Source organism: Tursiops truncatus, chromosome X, assembly GCF_011762595.2.
Source record: "Tursiops truncatus isolate mTurTru1 chromosome X, mTurTru1.mat.Y, whole genome shotgun sequence".
NCBI lineage: Eukaryota > Metazoa > Chordata > Mammalia > Artiodactyla > Delphinidae > Tursiops > Tursiops truncatus.
Genome location: NC_047055.1, coordinates 88,490,507 through 88,507,012, shown reverse-complemented (window position 1 = coordinate 88,507,012; position 16,506 = coordinate 88,490,507). Strand labels below are relative to the sequence as shown.

General features: G+C 40.0%; 1 protein-coding gene across 4 annotated transcripts in view; it reads right to left on the bottom strand.

Moving 5' to 3' along the window:
* The window catches only part of SLC9A7 (solute carrier family 9 member A7), a 151,873-nt gene that overhangs the window by 70,230 nt on the left and 65,137 nt on the right, over positions 1–16,506 (bottom strand). For all 4 annotated transcript variants that reach the window (XM_073798934.1, XM_073798933.1, XM_073798932.1 and 1 more), the window contains exons 2-4: positions 8,847–9,046; positions 6,823–6,900; positions 934–1,010 (exon numbers count right to left, since the gene is read on the bottom strand). In XM_073798934.1, the coding sequence (XP_073655035.1) occupies positions 934–1,010; positions 6,823–6,900; positions 8,847–9,046 (355 nt within the window). The remainder of the gene's footprint in view (positions 1–933; positions 1,011–6,822; positions 6,901–8,846; positions 9,047–16,506) is intronic.

The following is a 16,506-nucleotide window of genomic DNA, read 5'->3' as shown; positions in this document are numbered from 1 at the left end:
GGGGGGTTGTATCTGCATAAATTATTTGGAATTCTTCTGCACAGATTTGTCACTTCTCCCCCATTTATTTATTCATCCAATCATTTATTTATATCAGTATAGACTCAAATATATTTGTTTTATGCTTTGGGTGATGATCCAAAACAATGTTATTTCTTTTGTTGTTCTTTAGCCATTAGGGAGGGGGGGTTTTCAGGCTGGCTCTGTGTCCCTTTGACATGCTCCATATCCTTTTTGTTTGTTTTCTGAGCACTTCCTTACTCTCTGACATTATAAGATGCTCCATTGTCATTTTGTATATTTGCTGCCCCAGCCCTAGAATCAGCCATTTCTGCAAGGGGTCCTGGTTCTTTTCATTGAAGAATGCTATTAGAAACTAAGATCTGGGGACTAGGTTTTATTTTATTTCAGTGTTAATGAATCTTAATTTCAATTTAAATAGCCACATGTGGCTCATAGCTACCACACTGGACAATGTAACTCTAGATCTTAATTACAATCATCATAAACATCAAAATACTGGAATCTGGCCCTTGCCAGGGGCTGGGGGGGTGGGGGAAATGGGGAGGTGTTGCTCAAAGGGTACAAACTTCCAGTAACAAGATTAATAAGTTTGGGGATCTAATGTACAACATAGTGATTATAGCTAATGATACTTTACCACATACTTGAATGTTGCTAACATGTTCTTACCACAAAAAAAGAAATGGTAACCATGTGACCGGATGAAGGTGGTAGCTAATACTATGGTGGTAATCATTTTGCAATTTATAAATGTGTCAAATCAACACACTGTATACCCTACACTTTCACAATGTTATGTGTCAATTATATCTCAGTAAAGCTGGGGAAAATATTGGATTCTGTGGACCCATGTGGATCTCATCTCTTTGGAAGTGTGGTAATTTGGTTATATGACAAAGAGTCACTTACCCGATAATGAAGCAGGAAACGGCAGTCCCCAAGAAGGCATAGGCCAGAATAGACCCAAGGTTTCTGAAAAAGTGTCTCTGAATAAAACAAAAAAGCAGGAATCACATTGTGAATTTTGCCAGTGAACATTAGAAACACTACAAGTCTCTAAAAAGTGAAACTTTACTTACTGCTTCCATTATATTAATTAACAACTGAAGTTACTCCTGAATAATGCTATTTAGCCTTAGAAAATCATGGTTTTAAGATATCCTTTGTCCTACCAATCAGTAAACAAGCAAGCAAGGCCTTAGTAAATTTCAGAAAAAACTACTCTGGCTGATTATATTAAATTACATTTTGTGTGGTTTTTTTTTTTTTTTGTGTGTGTGTGTGAGAGAGAGAGAGAGTATTATGTGTGTGTAAGTAGACCAATCATTTTCACAGATTTAACCCAAACTATTTTACCCTAGTGATTCAACTAGTCACTTCCAGTTCTGGTGGTACTTTAGAAGAACATTACAGATATAAGTTTGAAACTAATAAGCTATGAACGTGCTAAGGAGCTTTCTGGTTAACTCAGCATCGGAGGCGTCTTCTGATATTCATCTGAATTAATCTTTGGAGCCTGGGAAAGAGGAAAAATAGAGATAGGTGTGGAGAAACAAGAAACAGGTAGTTCATCTAAGATGGGCAAATTTAAAAGTATGTGTACACACACACACACACACACACACACACACACACACACACACACGAATTTACTTCTCATAAATCACTGGGCCTGTGGATATTCTGATGGGGAAAATCCATGTTCTTGGGACCCTGAGACATGATCCTTACTTCTCAAGGCATAAAGCTGTTCACACTGGACAATCATAACTATTTAACAAAAACAGACAAACAAAATCCCCTAAACACCCTAATTAAACAGGAACCAGGAACACTTTATCTAGAAATTTTAAAAGGCAGGAGAGCCCCAGCATGTGAGCTAAGCACCATCAGGGAAAGAGAGGGCACAGAAGAAGCACTCAGCCTGGATCAAGCAGCCTTCACGAAGTCTGATCAGACACAGGGCTGCAGGCGACCACTGGCCTGCATTCCAGACAGAAGACCTAAGACCTTGGCTTCAGCCTTCCCCAATGCCTGCCCCTCTCTGAGGCTGTGAAGAAGGCATCAAAGAACCCCTAGTGGCCCTAAACCACCTGCTCAGAACAGAATCCTTCAAGGGCTTCCCACACTGACAGTCATCAAATGAAGGTACTGCCTGTACATATTATAGACACATTATGTTTGCTTCCTAAATCAGTCACTGTCCTCAGTCTTTTTTAATGCTAATGCATTTATATGCCACTGTTTTGAAAAAAAAATTAGGCTTCAAAAAAAAACCAACAACTGTGACCTACCTGCCTTTAAAAGCTCCATCAAGTGCTTAAACCAGGGAGGGAGTGCATCAAGGACAAGACATGAGACCAATGAAACCCATGCGAAGTATCCAGGAGCAAAATTTTAACCCTAGATGTGCTTTCCCTTGCCACTTGGCTTTCTTTTGGGTAATCATTCGTATGGTTGGTTTGAATATATTAAGTAAATTTGTATTTATGATATTAGCCAAAGCATAAAATTAGAAATGTAAATCTACCACCAAAAATGCATTCATGATATATTCTAAAATCACACACACACACACACACACAAATTACCCATCCCATTCATATCTGTTGATATGAACTGGAATTTTATTGCACCTTGAAAAGGTATAACATGCCACTTATTTGTATATTATTATACCTAGTATTTCATTATATACTTCATAGTTTACAGAGTACTTTCGCATATTAGCTCATTCAATTCTCACAACAACCTCATCGTGAAGGTGTTTTTTGGACCATTTTATATGAGAGACAACTAAGGCTCAAAAGTGTGATGTGAGCTGCCTGAAGTCACATGTCTACCAAACCGCAGCACCAGAACTGGAAAGCAGGTCTTCTGACCCCAAGGCATTGCACTCTCACCGCACAAGATGCCCTTCTTGATTCCCACCACATCCTTTTAGGGAAGAAGGACAGGAGGTGTCTAGTGGAATCCTGTATCTTTCATCATCTTCTTATTTGGCCTTAACAGTTCACAGTCACGTGTGGTTCACATGGCCATGACTGGTTCAGTCTCTCCCTTCTTTTCCCTTTCCATTATAGAATGGCAAAAAGAAACAAAAGGAGATGGCATGCCCTGGTAAAGCCTTTGAGAATATTAACCTAAAACAGATCAGGATGAGAAGGTTTGCATTCAATGAAAATTCACCCGGCATCCCAATTCCTAGTTGTACCATTCTAAGCCTTACATTCCTACTCCTTGGGAAACCTCATCATCGCCCATTCCCCTGACAAATTTGAACATGGTGTGTGTGTGTATGTGTGTGTGTATTGGGGGAAATGCACAAAACATGAAAGCTTCTATAGGTGAATTCTTTCCCTGCCAATGCCCTCTAAGCAAACTGAGTGGTAGCACAAAATCAGAGCTAAGACCATGGTACTTTTTTCAAGTTAGAAAAAAGAAGGCCCATGTCTGAATGACAACTACATGTACATAGGTCAAAGGGTATGAATCTGTTTACATACCAGAGGTTAAATGGTGAAACACTTATTACACATTTAATTGGGAACATTTAATCAGAGATGGCAACCACATAAGTACCAACTATTTAGGTGCCTGATTAAAAAGGAAAGAGACTAAACTAAGAGCTAATAATAACCTTTAAGACTAGCATTTCAAAAACAACTTAAGTTGGTAACTGGCAAAGCCTGTTATTTGTTTTTCTTCTGAGAAAATGAAGCTGACAAAGGGAAGGCTCTGCAAACACTAAGGGTTTTTTTAGCCATTAGAGTGGCTTTCACAACCAATGGTTTAGTTTCATTTTTTTTTTTTTTTTGTGGTATGCGGGCCTTTCACTGTTGTGGCCTCTCCCGTTGCGGAGCACAGGCTCCGGACGCGCAGGCTCAGCGGCCAGGGCTCACGGGCCTAGCCGCTCTGCGGCATGTGGGATCTTCCCAGACCGGGGCACGAACCCGTGTCCCCTGCATCGGCAGGCGGACCCTCAACCACTTGCGCCACCAGGGAAGCCCGGTTTGGTTTCATTTTAAAGCAACTATGACCTTGATTATACATTAAGTTTAGTTATTTAAAATACCAAATTATTCATCACCCATTTGATCTTAAGAGCAGCTCCCAAACTCTTTATTCAGATAAAGAATAACATTATTTATACCTGTAAGATCATCTACCATTTTTTACATGTCAATAGCTGACATATAGATTCAGATTACTCTGGCAACCTCATAAATAAGTCTGAAAAAGGATACTTTTTCGGTACAGAAAACCTATATCTGGAAAGAATGTTAACACAGAGGAACAAATCTAGGCCCTCCAGTCAGACAGACAGGCATAACCTTGACTCAGTCCTGCACCACCTATATAACCTCAAATGTCACTTAATCGTTCTCAATTTGGCTTCATCATCAGTAAAATGCAGGACATTCTCTACATGTCTGTGAGTGTCCAGATGTGCGTTGGGCTGGTGTGCAGAAACACAGCCTCCTGCTCCTCAAGCATCCATTGTGGAGAGGGGACTTAAGTTCCATCCCTCCTCCCTTGAAGGTGATGCAGTAAGAAGGGGCCATGTGATCTCTGAAGGGTGAGATTGGCTTGACCCTGACTTGTAGCCTTGACTCTCTTACGGAAAGTGGGGGAGTGCTCTTGCTCCTATGGCCTCCATGCTACGAGCAAAAGAGGCAGCCTTTGGAAGGCCCAACAATTTCTAAGATCTCTCCATTTCAGCCTCCGTATCTGTGACTGTGACCGACTTGGTGGCTAAAGGGCATCTGTCTTCAATTCATGAGGTCGGCAGTAAGGAGCCCCATTACCAAGGGCTAAACTATATCATCCAAGATGCGTCACCAGGGACTTTGGGTCATAAATGGATCATTCAGTTGCCAGTTAGCTCCTTGTGTCTGTTTATAAATGAGTTGGAAACCTGGGGGAGAAGGGGTGTGAGGTAATCTACCACGCTCACATTCTTACAGAGTTTCTGTGATGATCAGAAATAATGTATATAAAAACCGAAATAAAGGATACATGCAAAATTCTTTATATCATATGCTCCATAAGTAACTATATTTGTGTGGGTTGGGAAGAGTTTAAAAACCTTCTGAAAACTGCAGATTTGCTTTGACAGAAGAACCAGCCTGATGGGCAGGCACCCTCTCATAAAATGAGTTGTAACTGTTCCCTCCTCTATGTTCTGAAAGATTTTGTGTAGGACTCATTATTTCTTCCTTAAATGCTAGATAGAATTCACCAGTGAAGCCATCTGGGCTTACATAAAGGTTTTTAACTATGAACTCAGTTTATTTCATTAATATAGGGCTGTTGAAGTTTTCCTTCTCTTCTTGGGTCAGTTTTGGTAATTTGTGCCTTTTGAGAAATTTGTCCATTTCACCTGGGTTGTCAAATTTATTGGTACAAAGTTGTTCATATTATTCTCTTATTGTCCTTTTAATGTATGAAGGGTCTATACTGATGTCCCCTCTTTCATTCCTAATATAGGTAATTTGTTTCTTTCCTCTTTTTTTTTTACCTTGATTGATCTATCTAGAGGTTTATCAACTTTGAAGGCATTCTCTACTTCCTAAGGATGTTACTGAGTTTTATTGGCAGCCAAGATCTCTCTTCTCTAGGCTCACTGAAAAGGTTTCCTTTAGTCCCCTTTCAGAAAGACAGCTGAAACAAGGTCCTTGGCTGTTATCTGAAGCAGGCCCTTTTGAAGGCTAAATTTTCACAGAATAGTCCCACAATGGGGAGGAAGGGAGCCACTCACACTATTTATAAAGGTATTTGGTATTTTAAATATCTAGGGGCTTAGGCCCAACCTTGCTGCTGAACACAATGACCCTCCCTCAATAATGATATTTTTTAAACTTTTTACTTTGGAGTAATTATAGATTCACAGAAGTTGCAAGAATAGTGCAGAGAGGTCCCGTGGTACCTTCACACATTTTCCTCCACTAGTTATATCTCACATAATTGTAGTGCAATATCAAAACCAGGAAACTGAAATTGGTACAATGTGTGTGCATAGTTCTATGTCATTTTATCACACGTGTAGATTCTTATAACCACCACTGCAATCAAGATGCAGAACTGTTCCACTGCCATGAAGATTTCTCTCATGCTACCCACTTTATAGTCACAGCCACCCCCTCCCCTTCTCATCCCCACCATCCCTAACCCCTGGCAACCAATAATTTGTTCTCCATCCCTATAATTTTGTCATTTCTAGAATGCTATATAAATGAAACCATATAGTATTTGACCTTTTGAGATTGGATTTTTTTTTCACTTAGCATAATGCCTTTGAGATCCATCCAGGCTGTTTTGTGTGTCAATAGTTTGTTCCATTTTATTGCTGAGTAGTATCCATGGTATGGATGCTTGTTTAACTATTCACCTATTGTAGGACATTTTGTTTGTTTCCAGTTTGGGGCTATTACAAATAAAGTTATTATGAACAACCATGTACAGTTTTTTGTGTAAACAGTAGTTTTCATTTCTCTGGGATAAATCCTCAGAAATAAAATCGCTGGGTCATATGGTAATTTCAACTTTAGTTTTATAAGAAACTGCAAACATGTTTTCCAGAGTGGCCATACCATTTTACATTCCCACCAACAATGGATAAGAGTTCTAGACTTTAAAACAGAAATGAGTCACTGATGATGAGTCAACTGTAGTCTCTGAGTGGGTATAGAACACAGTAATAAGCAATCTGAGAGAAGGAAAAAAACTAGAATATTGTACAGGAAAATTAAAGCAGAGATTCCCATGCTTTAAGAAATACTGGCAAAAATTCCTTACCTTCTTTAAACTGTATCCAGCATGGAAAATAATTGGAGGCAGCAGAATGTTGAAAAAGACCTCTGGATCAAATGTTACCTAAAAGTTTAAAAAGAAAAAAAGCCAATTTTTTTGTTGAATACCAATTGGTGCCATAATATTTGCTTAATATTTTAAGCCACTGACTAAAGTTTGAATATTTAAAACAAATGACATAAATGTGAAAAATCACAGACTCAGCACAGTAGAGAAGCCACAGCTCCCATGAGCACTGGCCTGTTCTTCTCCACACAGTACTTCTGCCTTCTACTCTTGGTGTGTTGTTGAATATGTATTAAGACACAACAATTCAATGCAATTTTGAGAACTCACAGAAAGCTTCTGGTCAATGTTCTTAAACAAGAAATGAAAACATCTTGATTTTTATCAAACCTTTATAAAGGTTCAACTACAATAAAAGATGCAGTCGTGAGTCTTTATTAATTTCCTGTATCCTACCACATAATGATTTATAGACATAATCTTACTGAATTTAAGTCTCTTGAGTGACCAGCCATTTGTGATACGTAATGTGGACTAGATCGAAGTCTCCAGTGGTGCTAGTGACTTCCTGAATATCAACATAAACTCATCAACTCTAAGGGGACTAAAACTACCTGTAGGCAATCAGGGAAATCACTCTGGAACTATGAGCAAAGCCTTATCACATCCAGAAAAGAATTAAACATTGTATAAAGCCTCCTAACCTTTTTTTTTTTTTTGCGGTATGCGGGCCTCTTACTGTTGTGCCCTCTCTCGTTGCGCAGCACAGGCTCCGGACGCGCAGGCTCAGCGGCCATGGCTCACGGGCCCAGCCGCTCTGCGGCATGCGGGATCTTCCTGGACCGGGGCACGAACCCATGTCCCCTGCATCGGCAGGCGGACTCTCAACCACTGCGCCACCAGGGAAGCCCCCTCCTAACCTTTTTAAAGAATTTGTTCACGTTGGTAGATTAACTGGCTCTTATTTCAATTAATTATTTTAAATCTCCATTCTAATTATTAAATGTAAACAGCCATTAGTGTGGTATTACACTGGGTATCTTTCTCAGTTGCATTTAATTTCACAAATGTTTATGGAAATCCCATGCATTCTTATGAAGGGTTGAGAGCAAAGAGCTCACTAGGACCGCCCTTAGGGACAGAGAGAAGATGGGCATGTTGAACGCTCCAGGTTGAGAATAATTTTCTTTAAGGATTATGGCAGATCCTGAGAACAACAATAATTTAATTTTGGAGCACAGGCTACAGTCTTTGACTGCAAGCTTTCACGTATTAAAGGGGTCTCACACAACTTGGATCCCCAGACTTTATACGGAAGCCCTCCTGCTGATAAGCCCGGGTCTATAAGGTACTAGAATGTATGTGGATAAATACAGATCTTGTGCTTATCCTGGAAATCACCCAAGTGAAATGAAGAGATATATAATCCCTTTTCCTGTGGAGTATTTTAGCTACCCCCAACATTAAATGAAAAACAACATGTGGACTCAAATTCTAAGACAACAAGACATTTTTCCTCTGAAGATTCATTAAGCCTTTGGCATCAATCACCAATGAGAGTGGGAAACTCAATAAATGTTTGTAGAATATGGTAAAATAACCACGAAGAAGTAAGAATAACACTTCTGAACACTGATTATAACAAGCTAAAAAAAAATAAGAAACCAATCTTAATTTAAGAAAGAAACAATCTCATCCCTAAACCATAACAAGAGTAAGAGACATAATCAAAAAGAGATGGGAGTTGGACAGAGGAGCTGAGTGGGATGTACAAACCCACTGCACCATTGGTGGCCCACATCAGTCTGACAAAGCTAAAAGGCTCAAGTTCAAATATGGTTCCTTCTCCTCATCACAGTCCAAAAGCTTTCTAGCCAAACTGACAGCCAGGAATGTTACTGATGTTCCAGGAGTGTCAAAAGATTTCTGTTCACAAAGTTGAGAGAGAATCGGAAAATCAAAAACCACGTCAGGACCAAAGTGGCTGAGTGGCCCGAGCTCACCTTCCTCAGCATGTCATTCTGCTCTACACTGTTGACCTTGCCAGGGCTGATTTCTCCTTTCAGGGTGTATTCGAAGAACTTCCCACTGACATTCACTAATAAGGTGCTGAAGGCCCTGTCTTCCTGAGTGCAGCTGAGTGACTTGTCATGACCACTGGTGGCAGTGGTGCCGTACCTCAGGATCACCCCGACGATGAGCCCTGAAACAGAGTGGAAGAAAACATCAGGCCTGTGGAAGGACACAGAGAGCATGGGAATAATGGCAACAACTAAGAAACTCTGAAGTAATCTTAGAGACCAGGTAGATGATGTGTATTTTAGGGACAACTACACAGTCCTTCAAAAGGGTTAAGAATCCATCTATTCTGGTTTGAGTCCCTCAGCCACCAAGAGGACAAGGTAGGACAGTACCTTTTGGGATTATGACAGTACTCCGAGTACTATGAACCACTGATCATGTCTCATTTCTCAGGTTTCTGCTGGAGGAAGATGGGGTGATAAGAGGCAAAGTTTTTTTCTGCCTAGCACAGCACAAAGCAGAACCACTGAGCTCTTTGATTTGCACCAGCAGCATCCCTCAGGCCATCCGCCAGTGAGGACAAGGCCTCGGGAATTTCTAGTTGTTACAAATGCAATTTGTTTTGCCACACACTAGAGGAAGGGAAAAAAAAGAAAAGAAATGCTTTTGCTGAGGTCATTTCAAGTATTGGGTATCATGGAGAAAATAATTACATCCCTTAGGGAGCTAAACAGCACAGTGCCAATTTTCGCAGTCATGATTCAGGGACTGGAGAGCTGGCTTCTTGGGGCTATGCCATTGACACAGCTAGCATAATTAGCTGCAAGTCTTTCCGTCTCTTTCTGTTCTTAGCAGGGTTTTCCCTTTAGGAGGAAAAAACAGCAAAATTGTGTGTAAGCATTTAATTCCGTGAGTTATGAAGAAATGTTGCTCCCCTGGTCCTGGACATGAGTCACACATGCCCAAGTAAAAGTGAGGGAAATGTGAAAAAAAAGAAAACATAAATAACAACCAGACACTTTCCACAATTCTCTCTTAGGTGGAAAACTTCAGACCTCTCTCTATATTCAGTTCTTTGCTAGCAATATTAAGAGAGAGAATGGTAAAATGCTCCCCCATCTCATTTTGCCATTAATGGAGAAAGTTATATGAGAAAAAGAAAGAAAATGCTTATTATATCCTATGTATAATGTTCTACAATGTCTCTTATCACCAAGACATATGAGAACTCACAAGACATTGCTGAAGAACAAATAATATATAAAATCCAGAAAGATACAGTTTTTTAAGCCAAACTCTGTGCTCTGTGTCTGTATTGCTTTATTATTGTTGTTGTGGTTGTTGTTGTTAAAGACCTGTACTAACATACTTGAACTTTGTTGACTTTTGTGAACAAATAAAGTTGTAAAATTTTACTACAGATTAAAAATGAGGTTCTTAATAATCTCAATTTGAGAGCTTGGTCTCCGCGCTCTGGAAGGTACACACATGGTTTACATTTGGCAGCCAATCAAATAGACTGGGGTCCTGAGCAGTCTCTTTTTCTGGCTTGGCTGTGCCAGCTCTAAGGGAAATTTGTCATACGAGGTGCCCATAAGGGGCCTTTGTCATCCTCACCTTCGTTGTGTCAACCTGTACAACGAAGGTCCTTTACTCTCTTAAGACTATTTTGGGGAGTAAACTTTCTAGATCTTGTGAAGGCTGCATCCTTTGCACTCTCTTGTGGGGACGCCTCTAGCGTGTTATTGATTTGTGTCACTATTAACATATCTCATCAATGGCCAGACGATGGATCCTTTAAATTGGGGAAACGTCTAAATTGGTGAATTTTTAGAGCGCTCTCATAAACAGCCATTTTACTGGTACCTATGAAAAAACAAATTAGAAGGTGGTAAAAAAAAATAGCTAACCTAAGAACTCCCTCAGTTTAAAACAAAACAAAACAAAAAAACCAGTTTGGGAAGCCTCATTTGTGGTCTCAACTTACCCTCAATGGGTCTTACAGATGCTAATGAACAGGAGATTAATTGTTAATTAGGTTGATTAACAGGAAAATAAGAACCTGAGAGAAAGTCTATAGATTTCTTTCCAAAAAGGTGAAAAATTTAAAGGGACTCGTCCCAAAAGGATAAAAATCTTCAGATGGTTATTAAGAAATGGGATAAATAAAACAGATGTTAATGGGATTAAAACAAAAGGTTTTGATACAACACTACCTAAGGTTGGATGGGCCAAAGGGACCCCCTATGGTCCCCAACATTAAAGGGCCCCAAACAAGTCCACTCTATTTACCCCAGTTAAATATATATATGCTTTTTACCCAATTGTAACCCAATTTTTACCCAATGTGTAACCAGGCCTCTTGATGGCTAAACATCTTGAGATAGTAGATAGTAGATCATACATTTAACTCTATATAGAATTAACTGTAATAGTGCAACTCTAGATGTGGGAAGAAGCAACAAGGGAAAACATCCCCTGGATCATAACAGACGAGTAAAACAGAAGATCCAGAGAATTTTAGGTTACTAACAGGGCCTAATCCAAAATTTAGCACATTGAGTGGCCTATCAACACAATCCTCATCTGATCTAGGAATGAGCCTTCTTAGCACCTTGGGACAAATTGGTCAAGAAATGCCTCCCAAACCTTGGTCTAATTTACGACCAAGAGGGGGTGCTGTGGAAAAAAAAATGTTGCCTGCCATTCCAGTAAACAAAGAATATTGCCGGCCATAAGCTGCCAATGTAACCGCGCCCCCCACAACCCAAGGTGTGCCCTGGGGAGAATTCAGATGGAGAAAAACATGATGTGAACATAGATAGTTAAAATGCATATCAAAGAAATAATTTCAATGAGCCAGACTCTTGCATCTTCGCAGACATAGAAAAGTGCTAAATTCATTAACTTGACAGGTCTGGTTTTTGTGATTAGTGGTAATCTTTTGATGTTCGACTACACATTTCGGGTTTTTTTTCCTGCAAAAACTCCTATATATCCTGGCTCCTCCCTTACCTCTTTGGAACAGATCCTCCGAGCTATCTGAGAGGCTGTTTCCTGGGCTGTATAGTACTCAGTAAGGTCCCTGAATAAAACACGTTTCGCTTCAGTTAACAGTGTCTTCATCAGGAAACCAAAGTAAGTCATTTACAAAAGGCTATCCTTCTCCCAAATCAATAGCTGCTTTACATAACTCACTGTTTCTTTTCAGTACTAGCTTCAATATTTGCAGAGCTAACTAAAAAAATAAACCACAATAGCACAGGGTCTTCACAATGACAACTATTCTAACAAAAGAGGAGTTGTGATACTGTGATTTATAATAAGATATATTTGGTCTTTGTCCCAGTTTCCTGGTACAGAGCTCCTAACCCCCCCCCCCCGCCCCCCCAATCTCTGAAGTGCTAAGTGTCTTTTTGTATGCTAATGAGGTGGCTGGTGGCTGGGGGTTCCCGGATTAGCCTCCGAATGAGGGCTGGTTGCCAGGGGAACCAACCAGGTGATTAGAGAGTTGGAACTTATTTATTTATTTATTTAGGCTGCGCACAGTCTTCATTGTGGCATGCGGGATCTTTTTAGTTGCGGCATGAGGACTTCTTAGTTGCGGCATGCATGCGCGATCTAGTTCCCCAACCAGGGATTGAACCTGGGCCCCCAGCACTGGGAGCACGGAGTCTTACCCACTGGATGACCAGGGAAGTCCCCAGAGTTGGAACTTTTAATTCCACCCCACCCCCTGACCTCCATGCAGGGAAGAGGAGCTAGAGGTTAAGTGGATCACTAATGGCCAATGATTTAATTAATTACACCTATGTAATGAAGCCTCAATAAAAAGTCCCAAAGTACACAGGTTCAGAGAGGTTCTGGGTTGCTGCACACGTGGAGCGCCAGAGAGGGTAGCTTACCCGAAGAGGGCATGGAAGCTCCATGTCCCTTTCCACATACCTTACCTTATACATCTCTTCCATCTGGTGGTTCCTGAGTTATATCCTTTGATAATAAACCAGCAATATAGTAAGTAAATGGGCTTCCTGAGTTCTTTGAGCTATTTTAGCAAATGATCAAAGCTAAGGAGGGGAACATGAGAACCTCTTATTTATAGCCAGTTGGTCAGAAGTTCAGGTGATAACCTGGACTTGTGACTAACCTCTGAAGTGAGAGGGGCAGGGGTCTTATGAGGCCTGTGGGATCTGATGCTATTTCCAAGTAGACAGTGTCAGAGTTGAGTTAAATTGTGGGATACTCAGTTGGTATCCACTAGAGAGCTGGAGAACTGCTTAGGTGTGAGAAAACTCCCACACATGTGGTCACAGAAATGTCCAGTAAGAGTATTGAGAGAAGGGAAACAGGAGATTTTTCCTTACAGGAGGCTTTTATTTGCAGACAAATTCCTCAACTACAGGAAATACCCTCGCAGTCTCTGTCCGTAATCATCACCATCATACCTAGAAGCATTATTAGATGACGAATATTAAAAATAATAATACATACTTATAAAATCTTTCCCTCCCTACCCGGGTCCAATGTGCCCATGCTAAAGATGTGATGGAGACAGTGAAGGTGATGATGCTGCCCCGTTGTGTTAAAATATGGCAACAAAGCCCCCTCACAGCAAAGATACAGGTTAAAACGTCCTGATTGATAGTTTTGACCAAAAATATACCAAGCAACAGGATTTGCTGCTAATTCAAGGTAGAGTTTGAGTAGCTCCTCAGACATTTAGATTCATATTTATTACCACTGGAGTCCATGGCACAAAAGGACAGTCATTGCTATATTAAGTTCACGTGTGGCATCTTCCACTTCAAGAAAGAATAAGACATTAGGACTGCAGAGGGGTATTTTAGTGAGAATATAACGAAGACTTGGAAAAAACATGAATGGCATATTTCCATCTTCTAGATATGGAAGACATCCTCTGACAGGGAACTATAAAGAGGTCTTAACTACAAGGAATTAGAATTTGACATTAGATATTTTGCAAAGCTCAGAAACTTCAGTATTCCCAAAAAAATGATGGAGAACAATAGAGGCATTAATGACTTTACTGGATCAACATCATAGTGTTCCAGATTACAAAGAGCAATAATCTACTGTGTGTGGGCCAGAAAAATATCACATGTCAACTGATGAAAAGAGACTCACTGATTTCACAGGTATATGACTAATGCTAGGAAAGAATTTAGTTTTGAACTTTTACAGAAAGCAAATATACATGAAATTCCTTTGACATCTGATGTGGCTTAAAGCAACATGGTGAACTCCAAAGGTGCAAAAATTCAAGACTTTTTCAGCAGAAAAAACTCAAGACTGTTGCAACTTTTGAGTATGAAAAAACTCCTGTATTTGCGTATTGTGCTGATGGTATACAACTGCCAACTTTTCTAATGTTTAAAAGAAACACATAACCAAAAAAAGAACCCTATATACAATTTATGCATGTGCCCATTGGTGGTATGAGGAAGGAACTTAATTATGGACAAAGCATTGTTCAAAAATGCTATGAGGCCATTAAAGGAACTAGCCCCACTAGTCTGGTGCCAGTTTCCGCTTTTGTGACTCAGGTTGTTGGGAAGACAGTTGAACAAATTGACACTCAGCTGTAATTCTAGACAGCTATCCACCTGCTGCAATATTTAAATGTCTCTATTAATAAGCCTTTGTTAAGGAGTTGGGAACAGGTGCATGGATGCACTGTTCTCTAACGAGACTCCACCTTCCCTTATATGAGCTACTGGGAGCAGATGATCATCAGTTCGGTTTGGCCACCGCTATGGGGATTTTTACAGCACTGTAGGAGTTGTTCTGAGTTCTAAAGCTTCATCTGAAATTCTGAGAAAAGAAAGCGTCCCATTCCACATCCCGTTACACAGTGTTTGAAGAGAGTGATAACTATTTCTAATTGAGCAAATAAAGAGGATGCAATGGGTGCCAGCAGTGACAATGATTTTTCAGGTTTGAGGGTCATTTAAGCGACTCTTGTATTAAGAATGTATGTTACAGCCTTTTCAATATCCTTTTCTACTTGTTCTATTACTTATTATGCAGCTGTGCTATTCATTGATATATTCGTTTCAAGGAGAATTCATTTAAAATATTTTTGTTACTTGTTTTGAATATGTAGTGAAATACTTTTTAAAAACAATTTTTGTGTGTGTATGTGGTACGCGGGCCTGTCACTGTTGTGGCCTCTCCGGTTGCGGAGCACAGGCTCCGGACGCGCAGGCTCAGCGGCCATGGCTCACGGGCCCAGCCGCTCCGCGGCATGTGGGATCTTCCCGGACCGGGGCACGAACCCATGTCCTCTGCATCGGCAGGCGGACTCTCAACCACTGCGCCACCAGGGAAGCCCTAAAAACAATTTTACTGAGGTACAATTCACATACCATAAAATTCCCCATTTTAAGTGTACAATTCAATCATTTTATTATATTCGCAGAGTTGTGCAATTATCACAATCTAATTTGGACCATTTCCTTTTGCAGTCACTCTCTGTTTCCCACTCCCAGCCCCAGGCAACTGATCTATTTTCTGTCTCTATAGATTTGCCTTTTCTGGACATTTCATATAAATGGAATCATACAATATGTACTCTTTTGTGTCTGGCTTCTTTGTCTTAGCATACTGTTTTCAAGGCTCACCCATTGTGGAAGAAAGGTATTAGTACTTCATTACTTTTTATTGTTGAATAGTATTCCATTGTATGGATATACCATATTTTGTTTATCCATTCACCAGTTGATGAGCATTTGCGTTGGTTCCACTTTTCTGCTATTATGAATAATGCTACTATGAACATTTGCATACAAGTCTGTATGGACATATGTTTTCATTTCTCTAGGGTTGAAACCTAGGAGCAGAACTGCTGTGTCATATGGTAAATCTATCTTTACTACTTTAAGAAACTGTTGAACTGTTTTCCATTTGGGAAACTGTATACCATTTTATACAATTTATACCCCCACCAGCAAAGTATGAGAGTTAAAGGTTGTTTACATGCTCTACAACACTTGTTATTGTCTTTTGATTGTATCTATTTCAGAGAGTGTTAAGTGATATCTCACTGTGGTTTTAATTTGCATTTCCCTAATGCCTAATGATGTCAAGCATACTTTTGGCTATCACAAATAAGGCTGCTATGAACATCCATAAAACCGGGTTTTATGTGAACATGTTTTCAATTCTCTAGGGCAAGTACCCAGCGTGGGATTGCTCAGTCATTGGGCAAGTGTATGTTTAACTTTATAAGAATTGGTCAAATCATTTCCCAGTTACTATACCATTTTGCAACAATCTACCCAGTGCCAAGCAATGTATGAGAGTTCTAGCTGCTTCAAATCTGATAACTCTTGACAATACAACAGAAAATCTGTGAATCACCAATCAGCCAGCCAATGCTATTCTGATAAAGGTTGACTTTAATTGAAGAAATAAACGGAGTCTGTAGCCCTTCAAGACAAATGTTCTGTCTTGCTTCCATCAGTATATGAGATACTAAAATAGTGAAAATCAGGCCCATCAGCCAAGAGTTCAACCTCCAATCCAATGTTCCTCTTCTTCAACAGCTAAAATTCCAAAGATTTGATTAAAACCAACATGGAACAAGTTTATGTGAGTCAAAAAACACCATAATTGCTAAGT